We start from the raw sequence: 18400 nt of genomic DNA, 5'->3' as shown, positions 1-18400 counted from the left end.
AGGGACGCATGCCTCGTAAAAGCGTCAATATGGTAACGTGCCCAGGTCCACAAGTACAAGGAGCCAACGACCTAATATACCGTCGTCCTGCCTGCAGGCCATGGGAGCGGACCCATCAAACTCTCCGTACCCGTCCCGCCAAAAAAGAGGGCAGCAGCCCCCTTGGAGTATTAGGGCGGTGCCCCCCGCCCCCCGGGCGCAGCGTCGAGGCCTCTATACGAAAAGTCGGATGTTCTGTTAAAATGCCTTGATTTGATATCCTGTATATTATTCTCCAAAGAAGACTTGCACTACGAATTCCAACTCTGTACGGAGACGCCGCTGCTACATCTATCCCGCCAAACAGCATATGACAGGTCATATCTAACGTGTTTGAGGAAGTATAATGATCGCCGCAATCGAGTCTGCATCAGCGGCTGTACCCCTTTCACATACATGAACGAGCCTTTCAGGAGCCTCAAGCCGTATAGAATGTTCTGTCAATAGGACGGACACACTCTTCAAGATAGGTAATGAACATCACCGCTACCCTGCATATATCCTCCGCTAGCCATACTCCGTGACGCACATTATCTTAGGAACCGGAGCTGCATATGTATAAGCAGACCGGTGTCGCCCTTCCAAAAACTGCGCTTGGAATCTACATTCATCCTAGTCATCATAACATGAAGCTCTCTACTTCCTTGATCCTTCTCAGCAGTCTTTGCAGCCAGAGTCTTGGCCGCACCACTCCAAAAGCCATCCACACGGAGCCCGGATACTACAAATCTCTTGGTAACTCATCTCCTTTCAGTCAGATTGCTCATCCATGTCTTAGCTAAATACCGTTACGTCCAGGTACCCAAGTCGCCCGCGGACCACGATATCACATCCAATCCTCTACATGGAAGCGATCGGAGCATACAAATTCTCCTCGTCCCAGCCCCTTCTGACCCTGGGGCAGTCCCTTCCAAGCACAAAAGTATAACTCCGGCCCGGGAGAAGCGCCAAGGGGACCTACTTGCCGGCGCTGGGCGGCTTCTTCGCGGCAAAACTATTATCGATGTTTGTGAAGACCATAAGTCCTCCACCTAGCTCTCATGGGTGATGTTGCAGCCCCGTGGGCATTTTGAGGGGAGGGGGACTTTCTGCACGGCTATGTGTGGCCCGACGGGCCAACGGTCGAGTGGTCAAGCACTTGCATGTATGTAAGTAATACGGAGGAAAGAAGGCCTGTTTTGTTTCAATTTACCTAGGTCACCAGAAAGACGTGTCATAGTCCAATGACATAGGGTAGCTTTGGTTAGGTAGGTAAAATGCGCATGCTATAGCACTATGCGCGCGCGGCGGGAGGAGAGCAGTCCGACCAGCGAGGCCACAGGGCCGCTGACAGATACCACCCCAGATAGGTTCAAATAGCTGGCGCTTTCACTCTAATAAGTCCTTAGCCTAATTACATCCTTAATTGTTGCTCAAGAGCCGCGGAGAAACAGGGAGATGGTGGGTCTAGGCTAACCAGGAGAAATCATCGACATTGTGAGTGAAGTCGCCAGAACTGGCCTGGTCCATCAGAGGCTGGGGAAGGCCAACGGCACCCCTATTTGCAAAGTCATAAGCTTACCGGTACATAATGCCGTGCAAGAGTTAGACGACAGCCACGCATATGGATTGCATGATAAGTTAGTAGCTACCGCTATCATGTCAGTTGACCAGCATGTAGCGTATCACATATGAACGAATTGATATGAAAGATCATGCATAATATTGACGCACGTCAGTAAAGACCTTGCCGTAGGAAGCTGTGAATCAACACACATAGCTCCCTTTACGTGCACGATCTTATCTCTGTAGCCCCCCTCCCTTCATCTCTTATTTATATAGGAACCCGGAGCTTTATTTAGAAACAGTCTGCCACTTATCTAAGAGCGTGTACTCCAGTTTGTTCGCCCTTCGTAACGCAACATGAAGTCTCCTACTATCATGGCTCTCATTGGCGGTCTCGCAGCCGCTGTCCTGGCTGTACCCGTCGGTCCCGGGCGCCCCCTCAACGAAAGCCCTGGCTACTATTCGTCTTCCAGTAGAAAACCTTAAAAACAATATACTTTGCACAATCTGCCAGAGGATTAGTATGTTCCAGGAGCACGAGCGGCCCGCCGGCCACGATGCCTCGTCCGACACAATATCCAAGAGCGGCTCCAGCGTACCCTTTTTCCACAAAGCAGAACCCGTCGCGCCGAAGCATAGGGCAGTGTCCTCCAAGCATCAGAGCATTTCCTCACCTGGGAAGCAGCGTCGCGGGATTGCAGACCCTCTTGAGGAGGTAGTCTGCGACAAGTTTTGGCATTTGCCCACCAGGAGAGAAGAGATAGGCCCGCGGTCTGGAGCTGGCATGGTCATGGCTGATTGTCGGGGTCGCGTAAAGGGTTTCGGGCATTCAGCAAGGGTATCCTGCACGATCATCACAGAAATCTCTCAAGTAGAAGGGGGTGGAAGCAGTGCGTGTTATAGTGAAGGGAGCCAAGCAACGCAGGCGGTGGGGAAGCCCGTATACTTTACACAGAACTCAGGGAGCTATTTATAACCTTGAGCTATGTTGCTACCTTTTATTTATTTTTACTGTGATTAGTGTGGGACTGTACGCGTAAAAGGTTCGGTAGTAGATTATAGTTAAAAATCCATCGAAAAATATATTTATTTCAAGATCTTCGAAAAGATTCGAAGAAGAGATGTGTTTGGTGTGCAAGACTAAAGTAAAGTCCTTAGAGATGAGTATGCAGCGGGCAGCAAGTACTCTAGCTAGTGAAGTTGTAGGATTATTAACAATTAGCCTACACAAATAAAAAATAATGTTATCATATAGAGAGAAAGCTTGTTCTGGTGTACAATACACATGCAATTGGCTAGACTGGTTGGTATCCTACGAAGGCTTTCGACTTTACATGCATCAGATACAGTGGCACACTGCAAAGCCAAACCCAGAAGAATATCTTTGTAACCAAGAGGTGAAGAAAAAGAGCTGAAGAGAAATAGCTGAAGATAACTCGCAGAAAATCATGCATTGGGCGAGACTAAGCCGATGCTGGGTAATGTGCCTGTTCAGTGAGGAGAATGACCATTACGATGTGTATGGTGATGATGCGAAGTAGACCCGCGCTTGATGATCGCAGCAGACGACTCTTCAGGCCTTTGTGACTACAGAATTTGTCATGTTAGTAGGGAGGTATAGGCATTGTTAAGAGGATTTAAAGAAGAATAGTCCCAGAAAACTCACTGCAAATAGAGAGGGGGTCGGGATTCCGGACGAGGCAGAGGGAAGGGCAATCGATGAGGCCGGCGAGACTGCTGCTGGCCTTTGACAGCTCCCGGACACGAATAGCGGGTTATAGTCCTTGGAGACGGGCTGCTCGCGATACTGTTAGCATTCCTGCCCCGAGGTGGAGTAAAGCCAGGCTTGACACGTAGACAGTGTGGCACATTGAGCTGCACAGGCAGAGGCATTGGTCACTTGCCGAGAGACTGCAACCGCTCCATGACTAAAAAATGAAATATTATCCTCAATGACGGAACGAGTGCAAGGAGCTCGCGGCTGTGGTGAGACCGAAGCACTGGCTCCAAGAGCTAGTAGTGTAGCAAGGCCTGTGGCACGAAAAATCATGGTTAGGAATAAAAGTGAAGAAGAGAACCTCGACAGAGAGGGGCCGGTTGAAAGACGCCTAATAAGTGATGAAAGCTCTGGCAGTAAAGAAAGGGGCTGACATGTGCAGCAAATATCTGCCATAGACATGTTCAATTTGATTCCCGACTTCGGCTATCCATAAATTTCACCACTAGTATTACTAGTATGTACAGTAATTGGGACTAGGCACTAACTTTAGTGTCACAAAAGAAGAGTACCAAAGGCTCAAGCGAAGTCCAGGAACCGAGCACGCCAGGAACGGTGTCACAGATCGCCACTCGTGGCGGAAACATCGGCAACATCCGCCGTTGTGCAGGGGCCGGAAATTGTCCGGTTCCGCCCCACCCTTCATGAGAGCGGGGCGGAAACAAGTCCCTTTTTTTTTTCCAATACTGTCAATTAGTATTTCTTGGCTTTATCTTGGCTTGCAGGCCCTTTTTAAGAGCCAAGGCAGCAGCATCTGAACTGTTCTTCTACCTTTATCATCGGCTTTGTACCGTCAATTATACCCGAATTGCTCTTTTTCATCCCTAAAATATGGACCCCTTCAGCACCCTACCTCATGAGCTCCTATCTTCAATCAGCGAGGACGCTGCTGATTGGGTTGGGCTTGACAGCCTGATCCGAGTTTCGCCACGCATCGCCGCACTATTCCACCCCGAGGGAGGTTCGAATCAAGCTCACTCCGATGCCATCTACCTCGTTGAGAACATCTTACGGACAAACCCCATGATGAGCCATCAACTGCACCGGTTCTTCCGGATGTGTGGGGATCTCCAGAGCTTGCCCTTTTCCTCCGGATGCAATCTGACCTTAGCCGAGTTTATGGCGCAGGGTTACTCCTCACCTCTGAGCCCCACTTCTGTGACCGGCACTGTGCTGCGGGGCATGGTCTGGGTTGCAGCCAACATCCAGCGACTGGCCTGCGCCTGCTTAACCACCTTTCTGGCACGCACCCGAGCGGTGCAACCAATAGGCTACGGAAGGGATGCGGCCCGGAGGCTAAAGGGGGAAGAGCCATACCCACCGCGAGAGGCCGGTCCTCCATCGTGGGCGGAAGAGTACCGTGTTTACCGAGCCTTGTGGCATCTACAGCTGTATTCGGATGTTTGGAAAGTCGTCCCTCAGATAGGCTGGTCTCTCAGCGAGCTCCATCTCTATCTACGAGTCTCGGACTTTGATATCCCTTCCGAAAGGCCTGAACGCGGGCCAACGCAAGACGGAGAACCCACCGGGGATGAAATGCGGGCTGTGTCGGAGTGTCTGCAGGATATCTGTCCCCATCCAAACCTATCGGAACCCCTGAGTGCCAACCTCGATAGCTTCTACCTACGATTTTGGCTGGAGCTGCCCGATGCATTGTCTCTCAGGCGCCAGGATCCCCAAGGTAGCGATGATTCTCAAGCCATTGCTTTCCGCAGCTTCGGGGTTTGGTGTCCCCCACCTCTCCCGTCTCCCGAGGAGGATACGTGCAAGCCTGTTTTGGGGCAATGGGGCAACACTATCTGTGCTGTGCAAGAACGAAATATTGGTAATCTATGGATGATGCTACCGACATATGAGGCATATGAACGTCCGGCTATGTTCCAAACAGGCTCTCTTCTAGATCCTCGACCACTACTCGGACTAGGCTTGGTTTTCTGGGACCGATGGAGGCTCTACAACTTAGGTCTTTGGTCAGCAAGCCCTAGTAATGGGCAAACCAGAAAGAATTGTCCTATTGTTGCGGGTCCTGACGGGGGCCAGGTCCCGGTCGACTATATGCCAAGACTGAAAGATGGAAGAGAAAGGAATTATCGGTGGTCCGAATTTGCTGCAGCGCGCTTGGCGCAGGAGGAACAGGAGGCAAAGAGTAGTCTGGCGGCTTGATGACATTAGTCCGTCTGCAAAGCCGTGCCATGTCTTAGTGAATGGATTGTTAAATAGCAGTCAGGAAACAGAAAGCTATAGAGTTAAACTCATGTGCGTCCAGGCTGATGAACATTTCACTTCACCGTTACAGATAACAGGGTAGTATTCCTATCTTCGGTTTTGCCCCCAGCTCACCCACGCAGAGCTGCGAGATTCTTCAACTGGAAACTCATATGATACCAATCCTCATTTTTGGGATGACCTGTTGTTCTCCAAACTGTAACCTGGACTGGTCTTTTAGTTTTCCTCCCATCCATGAATTGTTGCTTGTGGTTGATTAGGAGCCAACCGATTCCGCCGCCATTCGGAGTACCAAGCAGCGCAAGCCCTTCCCGGTTGATATACTCTGCTGACTTGGATTGATTATTGCTGATCTTGAAGGTAGTGCCGGGCCAGACAGGAGGAGGCCCCCCGCACAATTCGTGGATAATTGCTCTGGTATCATCGCCTGCAAATACGGATATTGTCCGGTGGGAGCCTGTTACTGTACTATGGTCGGGGAGCAAAGAACCTTGCCTAATGCTACCGGTATTACAGGCTATCCGGCCGAAGGAGAAGATGCCAACTACAGTGGACTGTGCAGCTTTACATGCAACTATGGATATTGCCCTGAGGGTGCATGTGCTACAGTCAGCTCGCCATTGACAATTCCTAGCAGCTCCCCCTTCACTCCTTCCGCCTGCGTGGCCGGAACAGGCGAAGGGAACCTCGGAGGATTGTGTTCATACGCCTGCAACTTCGGTTACTGTCCGATTCATTCATGTACGTGTACGGCAGAAGGGGTGTTGATCGACGCGCCGGCAGCCAACTCCAGTCTTACAGGGGTCCCGGTGTCCACTGTCGACTACAACCAGTATCACGGTTTGTGCGACTTTGCGTGCAGTCGAGGGTACTGTCCGGATGGTGCCTGTGAGCTACGGTCCACACTGGACCCTTCCACTGGTTCGACCGGACATGACTCCTCCAGCTCGTCCTCAACTTCTAATATCTCTAACGACACAATCGCTTTTGTTGGGTCAGGCGTCTGGGAAGATCCCTTCGCCGACTGTCCCTTTCCATGCACGATTATATTCCCCGAAACGACACTGGGAAGTCCAACAATCATTTATCCTCCCCCATACACCACGACATTGCAGGTGGAATGGCAGGACAGCAGTGTGACGACGCAGACGGACGGTGAGGTATCAACCGTGGCGACAACGACCCGTGTCGCGGAATCGACTACGGTTGACATACCACCGAGTAAGTAAATCCAATTCGAAGGTTGAGCACAGCCCAACTAACGCTGTGATGTCTGAATCAAGTCCAAGTAACCGGCTGGGGATTCTGGCCTGTGGTGGTCAACGGACCTACTGACAGTCACATTACCGTTCATCCCACGCCTCGTCTTCCCCCAAGTACCGTGATTATCGCGGATGACCCTAACCCTCTGGGTCAAAGTTCTGTGACGCATGCTCCCCGGCCGCGTACAGTCATCATTCCACCTTACCCCTGGGATACCAGGCCCTATGGCAAGGACGGCAGCGACGACAACCTCATTGTTCCTAAGCCCCCCGCCATCACCGTTGCCGATGGTCCCGTGAGCCCCAAGTGCACGAATGACTGTGGAAAGCTGTGCAGCGATCGCTTTTGCGGCTGTACGTGGGCCTGTAGGGGAACCGGGTTCACCTACAGCGACGTTGACACCGACGACGACAACAATGGCGGCAGCAAGACCGACGACGGAAGCTCCAGTCCAGGCAAAGGGTCCAACAGTAATGACAATCCAGATGGAGATGACGATGACGACGACGACGATGACGGCGGAATCGATTTTGGCTGGGGCGGCATCGACATCAACGGCAACTCGCCGGACCCCAATGCCAACAATGAAGACTCGAATAAGAGTCAGACCTCCAAGACCACCTCCACCTCTACCTGCACCCGCAAGACAATAACCGACGCTTGGGTCTCGTGCACATCGCTTGACTCCAGCTCGACCTCCTGCACCACCACCAGCACCCTCGTTGAGGTCGGCTGCTCCGTTACGGCCACTACTACGACCACGACCGCCACCGGCGAAAGCTGCCCGTTTGTCAACCCCAGCGATGACCAGGGTAGTGACGGTGGGGCCCTGGCCGACAGCGCCTGGTCCAGCATTGCGGGCCAATCCTCGGGGTGGTACACGTATCTGGGGTACACCGCGGATCCTGCCAAAACCGCCACGACAACCACGGCGCGTAAAACCAGCACTAGCACCACAACTACAGCCACAGCAACCGCAGCCGGCTCAACCTCCACCAATACCAAGCTTCCAACCTACGGTGACAAGTCCGCCTGGGCTCTGTTCCTCCGCGAGGAGGTGGGAAACAACAAACACACCTACATCTACCAGGGTCTGGATTACGAGTACGTCGGTCTCGCCCAGAGCAACTGCCCGCGCGACACCACGTGGTCCCGCAGCGTGATGACTGGCACCAGGAAGCCCACCAGTCTGACCGGAATCACGGTGTTTGGCGATACGTGCTCGCTCACGGCTGACTATGCGAATGTCGACCCCACAAAGGACCAGAAAGTCGGGACGCTCTCGTGCAACAAATACGCCGACGCGACCTGCAAGTATGAAGAGACGAGTGGGACGTGTGAGACGGGCCAGATTACGGGGACGCATATCTTGTCCTGTTACTGGTGAAAAGCAGCCTGCCTCTTCTGAGGAATGGTGTAGGGTAGATCCACGAGGGTTGGAAACGGAAGCAATCTCTCGTTTTCCTTTTCACAAGCAATGCATTGAAGTTATATAGCACAGTCTAGTCTTCATATAATAGTATTCAAAAGTCTGATAGATATCATGTTGCGGATATGTAATACTTCTTATCCCTCGGGCATAACGATAAAGGTCGAAGTTTTGATACGCTTTCACAGCTGGTAATTATTTTAGTAATATCCATTATACTGCTACTTTGCAAGGTTGCTGATGTCTGAATTATATGCTAACGTATAGAAAAAGACGATAAATGATGATTTGGATAAGTCTTGACACGGTATTAGTTAGGCAAGTTAGCCAGAAGACTCAGGAGTAGGGGCTTAGGGTTCCATCAACCTCATGACTTTCCTTGGGCTTGCGGGGTACTTTTACAGAGATAACCTTCCCCCGCCGGTGCATCTACCAAAGCGAATCCGACCGGGCACAGTTCATGGGTCGATTTCTCTACCGAAAGTTATAAGTTATAATTGAGTTGTACCATTTTATCTCCACTCAATCAAGACTGTCAATATCTCTGAAATGATCATACTTCGTAACCTATTTATCAGCAACAGTTGAGTTAATGAAGCCTTTGTGTAGAAGGCTCAGATTCCACTATTTGCCGGGTTAGAGCCTTGTCAAGTGGTACTGTTCATCCTTTGATATTTTCAGTCACAGAAGCAACCAACCCGAGGGCGAAAACATCATGTCGGGGAATTTGCGTTGAACGGTGCCGCCAAATGACGAGGCAGTCCCCTCGCTGTACAAGTGTCTCCTCGCCACCGTGAAAGCGTCACAATCTTCACCCTCCCGAGTGTCTAGGGCTAATCAACTGCGATGAGCATTTTGTAGTCCGTCTGAGAGGGTGAGGAATGATCCATTCCTGACTGTCATTAACATGGTGCTGCTTCGAGGCCTGAGGGGCTTTGGGACTGAAAGAGGGTATTCTGCACGGTTATGCAGTTTCCATCTCTCTATGTCTTCTAGGCGTGTTGTCAACTACTGTGTTCAATATATTGTTACTCTTGAAGCTGTTGTATATATACAGGTTTCGAAAGCGTCCCCTGCCCCACAGGGAGGGAATGCAGTGCGGTCCCTCGGTAGGACAGACATGAACCGGTATCCAAGAACTGAAGCCCGAGAGTATCAAGGCTTGTGTTTACCAGAGCCTCCAGCATCATCGCATATCTATGAGTTATTACCACTTGACCCCTCTCCATTGTCCCGATTGGGGTACTTCAGGTGGTATATAGCCGGCATACGAATCTGCGCAATGAGATCCTCGAATTCGTCCAGAGCGGCCATCACACGATCGTGGTTTTGCAGGTTGCGCCCTGCGTTATGTGCTTCAATGTAGAGAGCCCTCCCCAGCCGGATCGCTTCTCGCGCCCACCTACGTACAAGGGTCACGGAATATGAGGCATGGTCGATCGTTCACTCACTGCATCAATTCTGTAAGTTGTGCGTTCGCGTCGTCTCTTCGATGTAGCCCAGTTGCAGGTAGACTTGCTGGATCACATCGTTGTAGCGTATCTCGAAGTCGCTGTTGCGGATGTACTCCAAGGCCGCGAACGCCTAGCCAGCATGATCAGTCTTTTCCGGTACAACTGGATTTCCGATGCCACGTACCGTCTGAAATTCGGAGAGTAACTCGTCAACTGCTGCATCGGTGTCTGCCTTAACAGCATCCTTCGCTAATCTGGAGATCTTAGGCAACTGCACTGGGTCTTTGTGCTCGAATATCCTCCCCTGTGTGTACAGGTTAGTCTCGAAAGGTATTGCAATGAGCAGGCGATTCGCATACCTTGGCTATATTCACAGCATCCTCGGAAGCTAGAAAGGGGAAGGGATTGTGATTCGATCCAAAGGCTTCGGCAATACGCTCACTGGGTGTATCTGGCCGCTTTCCCAGTGTCTGATTTCTACCCACCGGGGGCTTTTTGCCCAATTCAGTGTTGGCCTCGTTCCACACCTTCTGCCAGAATGCAAGATCAATTGGCTTGAGAAGCGGCCTTCTTGACGTCGGCAGTACACCGTTACCCGCGGCCTCCATCCATTTCCCTATAAGACTCTTATCCAGGGGATGCTCAGTGTTAAGCCTTGCATACTCCTCCTTGCTCGGCTTGGATTTGAAGTCCGTTACATCGAGCGTACTTCCCGCACAATAGCCGTGTCGGGTCCGGAAGGCTCTCATGAGGACTTGAGCTGCTCCTTTAATGCTGAACAGCTCTCCGATGGTGGGATAGCCCGCAATAACATACTTGATAATCAGTCCATCGATGGTCGCCTTTGCAAACTTTTTGCCAACCTTACGTTTCTGGAGGCTGTGTTCTTCGCCCTCCTCGAAGCTTCGTTTCCAGAAGTCACTGGCACTCGCTCCGCAGTATTCGCTGTCCTTGTCGCACAGGTCGATGGTGCACATAGCCTTGCGGGTGGGTGCCTTCTTCACGGAGCAGCATGCAGCCCGGCTACGACCCCATTCACAGGAGTGCGAGCTGTCGCACATCGTAGCGAGATCGACCTGTAACTCCGTGGCATTGCACCGGGCGTTCGCGCAATCGGTGCCGCCACTACCCCCCACTCAGTGGCAGCCAGCGAGCTGGGCCGGGTCCGGGCAGCAGTACTTTTGTCCTTGGCCCAACAATCATCAAACTTGGTCAGAAGTGCGGTTTTGCCACTGGGACAGTTCTTCCCGCTGCACTCACTTGGAGTCAGTAGATATTACCATCAGAAAAGGAAGAAATGGGGATAACCCCAGAACTGACCATGCTGCGTAAGAACATCCTCTGGTCACTTGCCTGTAATCGGGGTCTGGACAGCAGAACGCCTTGTACCCTCGACCGCATTTGTTGGTATCACCGTCGTTGGTGAAGCCCCCGCCCCACGAGGAACGAATACCATTGATATTCATCTCCCCAGCCTCGCATTGCCCGCTGCAGTCGGATCGGGCTCCGCCCTGGCCGGTCTTCTGGCCACGCCACTTGCAATTCTTGGGCGCCGCATTCGACGGGCAGCAGATGGGCTTTCCGCAGTGGCAGCTCTTCCTACCACACCCAGCGTCATCCCAGCCGACGACCGTGTTGCCGCTGCCGCACGCGTTGGCCATGGCCGCGTCGTCATTTAGATTGACGCATTTGCCGGAATGCCGGAAGCACTTCTGTCCGTTGAACCCAGCCAGGTCTGTGATCACGGACTTGGGGTTGGACTCCGCTTTATTGATCTCCTGCAGGGTTGCGGTAGAGATGATGCTGCGGCCTAGAAGACCCGAGTGGGCCGAGTATCTATCATCATCTAGCACTCATCGTCAGTGCTGCAGCGGGGAAGTGGGGTGGCGAGGGAGAGGAGATAGCTACCGAGATCGGATGCCCAGATCATCGCGCCTCCCAGCCCTACATCGTTGGCCCAGTTGACCTTTTGCCTGAAGGTTATGTGGTCATCATAAGAGACCCACTGATTGTCATTGAAAGTAAAGTAATTGACAGCCGCTTTCTTGTCATGCGTCGGACTGATAGTGGCTCGCTTTGGCGAGGCAGATGTACCCTGTAGCATACTCATGATTTCGTAGTAGGCAAGCATGCCACCAGTATCTGAGCAGGGTCCTGCGTCTGAGGCGCCGCTGAAGGGACATCCGGGTGTCGTACAACTGAGGTCTGCTAATGTGAAAGAACGGCCGTAGAACCCAAAGCCCAAGACAAGCATACCAGGGGGTACATCGACCCTCCAGAAGAGCTCTACCGCCGTTTTGATCTCGGTTAGATTGGTATGGCCTTGGACAATGCTACTAATGGGATTGGAGGCATCCCACACCCCATGGAGATCGTACGTCATTACGTTGATCCAATCCACATACTTGATCATTTTCGGTAGATCAAACCACCTGAGATACCAGTACGAGGAGGGCGCAGTAAATGTCAGCCCAAACGTGCTTCCACTGGAGTCGAAGGTCTGTCTTAATGTTTCCAGCAATAAAGCATAATTCTCGGTATCCTCCGGCTTGCCGCCTCGGTCGCCGGCCCCGGGATATTCCCAATCGAGGTCCACGCCGTCAAACCCTAGGCCATCAGAATCAGTGAAGTCTAAGTTTGGGCTGGACATGAATTGTGCAAGATGGAGGAGTCATAGAGCGTACCGTACTGCCGCATGAATTGGACCACGTTCTTGGCGAAGGTCTGCCGCTTGGTCGCATCGCCGGCGATTTCTTCAAACAACGATTGCGTCTTGGTGTTGTTATCTGTTGTTATCGGAGAACGACCAGCCACCAATGCTGACGAAGACACTGATATCTTGCTTGATGGACTTGATGTTGGTCGTATCCTTGAAGAGGCTGGAGGGGGTTGCCGAGTCCATTGCGACCACCTGGTACGACGACGCATCGATTGAGGCAAAGGCAAAGTTCACGCTGTTCAGAGTACAGGATAAGTCATGTGTCATATGCTCTGAGGACCAAGTCTGCCCCTGTTGCAAAAACAGAGCTGCACTCACTGTGTCAGGGCATCTAGCGGCAAGTTGGTCGGATCGATCCGGTGGCAGCTCTTACGAGCCATCCACGCCTCGTAGTACCCGATAACCCTGTTCTTGAGAACGCTGATCTGAGATTTGCCGGCTGGGGGTCTGGGGCTCAAGACACGGTTACTTTGACATCCTGTCCCACAGAAGTCTTTAGTCGTCCCACAGAACCCCCACACACTGCAGCAGGTGTTGAGCGGGCAGGTCTGCCCCGGTGTCTTTGCATACTGTCCGCACTCCGCGGCTGCGTTGCATTGGAGTGGGTCGTTAGCGGCTTCGCTACTCTTCTTGGTCTTCTTAGTCCTGCCGATTTTCTTCCCATGACCTGGTTAGGGCTGGCGGGATCGTTCGATCTGCATGTATATAAAGGAAGCACCGCAGCCCCCTTTCCCTAGATTTGTTCTCCCCACTTCACCTACTCCGCGCTCAGGTCACCCAATTTACCATGTACTGAATGCTTTGCTCAACATTTAGGATGCCCCTCAACAAAATATTTCAATTCAGGCCGTCGTACAACCAGCCAAGGCATTCTACCACTTTCCGCGCCGCTACCCGCTTCCCCCTCAACACCGCCCAATCCTCACTTCCCGCAACCTCATCAATTTCCGCTTCCCGTACTGCCGTTTGTTTCCCAACCGCAATGAGCGGTCCGGCGCAGATAATCGAAAGTAATAGACCGTTGCGCCCATCAAGACGCATTCTCACCATGGAAGGAATACTCCCAGAACAACGCAGACCGCCTGGAAGATGAGCTGCGAGGCGACGGATTCACGATCTGGGGATTTGTCATCTACCGGTGTACTTATGGAAGCGATGCCGGCTGGGAAAGGTTTATGAGTCGGTTACTGTTTCATATCCCGGAGAAGCTGAAGCCCTTTGGTGGTCTTGATCTTCTGGACACATTTCGGCCCACAGTTCTACAAGACCCGTCCTTTGACGGCGCGAGCCCGGCATACCTCCGAGAGCATTTCGAAAAGTGGGCGGCAGCAGCAGCCCGCGAGGAGCATGGGATGACACTCGAGAATGCGCGTATACGAACAACATCCCGATATCGCTTTTTCATCCAAGTGCACCAAGAGGCCTTGGAGTCCGTCCTGAGCGCGCCGGACCCGACAGATCCGGAGAGCTCCCTGAACAAGACTGGGTTTGTGCGCCTGGTTAACAGCGAGTGGGACCCAGAGGAGCAGAATTCAGCGGACGACACCGACTACCCACCGATGGAAGGGTGCACTTTGCCTAACGTCGGATGGATGAATCTACTATACGACGATGCGGAACTGAACGCCTTCTATGAGCTGAATAACTTCCACTGGGATGATTATTACAAGCATCCCCCGGCAATCATTGACCTTGCATCTTTCGGGCGAGTGTGTGGGAAGACGAGGGATGGGGAGGGGGAGACGAGAGGTTGACGATGTGTCGAAAGTATCTATGCACTCATTCATAGGTTCCATGAAGTGAGTCTGAGCACGACTTTGCTGTTACTGGTGTCATTGGCGGTGTACTGTACCAGTTCCTGTACCCAGTAGAATACCTGATCTAGGCCCGAGAGTCGGCTCAGGGTCTTTCCCACCCGATTAAAAATGGTCAAGCTGAGAGTTTCGTCGTAACTCTCTTGTCATTAGCTGGCGGGCCCTCGAAATCGACGGCTCGGTTTTTGTGCACCGCTACTCGCACACTTCTTGTCTTACCGTCTGCTACAAAGGTTGAAATTATTCTATTGGCCCGCAGATCTTGACCCTTCGTTGTTTTACATCATTTAGAACCAAGACACAGAAACTATTCCTGGCATTGTAGATTATGTCTTCGACGCACTCAACGACCCTAGAACTGACTGACCCATGATCAGCGTTGACGCTTGCGCTTGCCGGGCTGTGTTTCAGGTGGCTATCAAGTTCACTTGAAGTGTATCGGATCTGCCCCTGGATTGTCTGCCTTTGTGGCTTCCCTTTCGATTGGCCAGACTCTGAATTTAGAAGTTTGCTAATAGGTAGCATGATAGACATGCGGCCGCTTCAAGTCAAACGTATACAGCACCGACTCACAATTCCCACTGCCTGACATGTCTCCCCTCGCCTTGCATACAAGGCTCGTTCTCTATTCCTCCATCGGATGGATACCTTCCGTCCTACCGTAGTAGGGGCTCCGTCGTTCGAGGGTGCGACCGCCACCAGCCTGCGCCCACGATTCCGACAATGGGCACAGCGGCCACCCAAGGGAGAGCACGGATGGGGCCTCGAACGGACCCTCCAGCAATTGCCGTGCCGGTACCGGTGATGTATCCAGGTTACCCCGGCGGCGTGGGAGTCGGTATCAAAGGCGCCCGCCCCGTGGGACCCGGAGGAAACCAGATTCGAGCTCGAGCGCCAGATCGGGGGCGAGACCGGGTACCTCTGTATCGTCAATACTCACTGGATCCCGAGGAGTATGACGAGCCCCAGGACCGAGACGAGCCGCCGATTGAAGGGTGTACCCTGCGGGAGATCGAGTTGTATAATTTACTCTACGACCAGGCGCAGTTGCCTGGTTTCTGGTTTCTGCATGACTCGCCTAGGCATTGACGACTAATACGAGCGGCCCCCGGCCTTCGTGCATGTTGCATGTTCCGCGTTGGCGTGGGGACGTATTAAGGATGGGTGGGGGAAGGTGAAAGAAAAGAGAGCTGAGAAGTGTAGGTCGAGGCGCTCGAGCGTTCTCTTCACTTCAGCCTGACATGGATAGGACCTTGGTCAACTCGCACTCTGACTTCTTGCACTCAGTTGACCCATTGATGCCATTGGATGTATTGTAAAGATCCGCCTGCGGAAAGATTTATGGGCTGAAATCATGTGCGGATAGGGAGCCACAAATAACACTATACCCGAGTCCCGACGACCATCAGTCGAAGAAGAGATGTTCTAAATTCAGTAAAAGCCCACACCTGCCCAGTGCCGGCATTCATCTGCAGGAATATCTGCACCTTAGTCGTTCCAGTTGGTCGCCGGCGGCCAGACTCCGCTCCCGAGTGAAGGGGAGTGGGGCCGTATCGAGCAAACACATGGCGATCTGATTGGGGCGTCCATACGAGCGGACCAATCAGACAAAGTCTCGTATACCCAGCCCTAGGAGGTAAACTTCAAGGTTCACGATCACAACAACTCGGCTTTTGTTCATCAGGCAGCAAGACGAGGAAGGGTTCCTACTTAAAGTGATTACATGGCTGCTAGCGGTAGTTCTCCTACTTCTTTATCTCTATCTCCGACAACCACCGCCACCATGACGCAGTGCAAAGGTAGATTATCCACATTCTATTCGCTGTAAAGGAATTCAATACCTAACAATTCATTAGCTTTAACAACACCAGACACGATGTGGACCTTCTGTCCCTCCATCGGCGCTGCGTACTTGTTTACCGTGCTCTTCGCCCTGACGACCCTCGCCCACCTTGCACAGGCGATCCTGCATCGAAAATTCTACAGTTGGGTGATCGTCATGTCCGGTCTCATTCAGACGGTGACCTACATCTTTCGCATCCTCAGCATCCTCCATCCAGCCAGCTACACCGACTACGCGGCGTGGTTTGTGCTGATTCTTATCGCACCCCTCTGGACCAACGCCTTCGTCTACATGGTTATGGGCCGTATGGTGTGGAACTTCACCGACGACGCGCGGGTCTTACGCGTGCGACCCTGGCATTTTGGTCTTTTCTTCGTGGCTCTAGACATAATGTATGGCTTTCTGTATCGGGTTCCAGAAGCCGACACTGACAATGCAACAGTGCATTCATCGTCCAAGTCTACGGAGCCGCCCAAGCAGCCGGCAACAACGTCTCCTACAGCACGGAAATGACGGGCTTACACATATACATGGCCGGGGTCGGCGTGCAGCAGCTCTTCGTCCTCGTGTTCGTGGTCTGTGGCGTGGCCTTCCACCACAAGTTGCTCCAGCAGCGGCGCTCGGACGCGAAAAGGGCATTGCTCTTACTCTATGTGCTCTATGCATGTCTTGCCCTGATTACGGTAAGCATTCCTTCTGTCGTGGTGCAAAGAAAGACGACTGATAAGCAGTAGATGCGGATTATCTTCCGGCTGTGTGAGTATGCGCAGGGCCTCGACAGCGAGATTCCCGCCCATGAGGCGTACCAGTACTGCCTTGACTCTTTGCCGATGCTGTTGGCACTTGTACTGCTCAATGCGGTGCACCCCGGTCGGATTATGCCGGGCAAGGAGAGTGATATGCCGAGTCGGAAGCAGCGTAAGAAGACGGGTGTGACCAGTAAGAAGGAGATGCCGAGTGATGATATGGTTCGTTTTGGAGAGTGCTGAGGGGTGTCGCTTTTGTTGATTAGACGGCGTGTATAATAGATGGACGCGCAGATCTAGCCTCTGTATCTTCTCATGTTCCTCATCTTTGGAGATATTGGAGACTATGTATGTTGATGAATTTGGTATACTTCGACTTGAAATAGATTCATTTACTGTCAGCTTGCTATAAATAAACCAGCCGGCTTCTCCGATCGACTAACCTAAAGCGGTCAAGTTGCGACATGTGACTCAGGTGATTGTTGATAAGATCGCCGGCATCGGTCCACACTTTCATCATCTCACTCGTCAGCTCGATACCAATGAACCGCTTTAGAACCCAACGCACCTACTAGATCGATGCCCCGAGTTGCCCCGGGACAAAGGAAGCGGTCGTATCGTCCCAAGACGCGCACCGGCTGCTTGACCTGCAAGTAAGTGCACCCCACAAGTCAATAAGATCCCTGCTGACCGAACTTAGGAGTGAGTGAGATTGATAATTTTAGATCATACCATTGTCTAGCAATGATTGACTGAAGAAAGCAGAGCGCCGCGTCAAGTGCACCGAAGAGCGCCCGGCGTGTCTGCGCTGTACCTCAACCGGCCGAGTATGCGACGGCTACGAGGCTCCGGCCCTATCGCCCTCGTCTAGCCTCACGACATTACGATCAAACGCATTCACAAGGCCTCTCATTCCCCGGTCGCTCGGTGATGATCTATTCATCTCCGACCGAGAGCGCCGCTCGTTCCAGTTTTTTATAGCCAAGACTGCCCCACAGCTGGCCGGCGACTTCGAATGTGTCTTCTGGGAACGCCTGCTACTGCAGTCTGCGCACCGCGAGCCGGCCATTCGCCATGTCACTGTTGCATTGGGCTCGCTCCATGAGCGCCTGGAGCTTGATGCGGGCACTGTCTACCAAGCCGGCACTCAGATCATGCACGACCCCTTTGCTTTGCGACAGTACCTATGCGCCATGCGTTGTCTGATGCCGGCGCCGGGCGGCTCACAGCCCCTTGACGTCTGCTTAATGTCTTGTATTCTATTCGCCTGCTTCGAGGTACGTGTGTTTCTATATCTCGTATAATAAGACGTGCGTACCAACTATGCTCAAGGCAATGCGCGGCCAATACGGCTCGGCTATCACTCACATCACCAGCGGACTAAAAATCCTTGATGAACTTCGAGCCAATCCATTCGACAGATTCACAACTTTGAGCAAAGGTCGTATGCCGTATGTTCCCATCGACGTGGTGTGTGGCCTCTTTACTCGCCTGCAAGCGCAAATCATTGTGGTACGGTGCTCATCCGCGGCATGAGTAGAAGAA

General features: G+C 52.4%; 4 protein-coding genes across 4 annotated transcripts; 3 read left to right on the top strand and 1 right to left on the bottom strand.

Annotated features, from left to right (window-relative positions):
- Positions 1 to 4192: 4192 nt before the first annotated feature.
- On the top strand, positions 4193 to 8237 carry BO66DRAFT_436204 (uncharacterized protein; the record flags this gene model as incomplete). The annotated part of the gene is made up of 3 exons (XM_025650908.1): positions 4193 to 5186; positions 6104 to 6808; positions 6871 to 8237. The coding sequence occupies 3 exons, from the start codon at positions 4193 to 4195 to the stop codon at positions 8235 to 8237; spliced, it is 3066 nt and encodes a 1021-aa protein (XP_025506358.1).
- A 1497-nt stretch (positions 8238 to 9734) lies between these two features.
- BO66DRAFT_436203 (glycoside hydrolase family 18 protein) lies at positions 9735 to 13049 on the bottom strand (the record flags this gene model as incomplete). The annotated part of the gene is made up of 10 exons (XM_025650907.1): positions 9735 to 9863; positions 9918 to 10037; positions 10093 to 10809; positions 10863 to 10983; positions 11054 to 11579; positions 11642 to 12340; positions 12418 to 12505; positions 12558 to 12687; positions 12771 to 12899; positions 12961 to 13049. 10 exons carry the CDS (start codon positions 13047 to 13049, stop codon positions 9735 to 9737), a joined length of 2748 nt encoding a protein of 915 aa, XP_025506357.1.
- Positions 13050 to 13498: 449 nt separating this feature from the next.
- BO66DRAFT_317093 (uncharacterized protein) lies at positions 13499 to 14206 on the top strand (the record flags this gene model as incomplete). The annotated part of the gene is made up of 1 exon (XM_025643544.1): positions 13499 to 14206. A coding segment is annotated over one exon (708 nt), but the record flags the coding sequence as incomplete, so codon positions are not given.
- Positions 14207 to 16049: 1843 nt separating this feature from the next.
- Positions 16050 to 17098, top strand: BO66DRAFT_409490 (RTA1 domain-containing protein; the record flags this gene model as incomplete). The annotated part of the gene is made up of 4 exons (XM_025649187.1): positions 16050 to 16065; positions 16123 to 16501; positions 16552 to 16792; positions 16844 to 17098. 4 exons carry the CDS (start codon positions 16050 to 16052, stop codon positions 17096 to 17098), a joined length of 891 nt encoding a protein of 296 aa, XP_025506355.1.
- Between the last annotated feature and the right edge of the window lie 1302 nt (positions 17099 to 18400).

The sequence above is a fragment of the Aspergillus aculeatinus genome, assembly GCF_003184765.1.
Source record: "Aspergillus aculeatinus CBS 121060 unplaced genomic scaffold BO66scaffold_11, whole genome shotgun sequence".
Taxonomy (NCBI): Eukaryota; Fungi; Ascomycota; class Eurotiomycetes; order Eurotiales; family Aspergillaceae; genus Aspergillus; species Aspergillus aculeatinus.
Note: the sequence above shows the minus strand (reverse complement) of the source record. Positions and strands in the feature narration are given on the sequence as shown.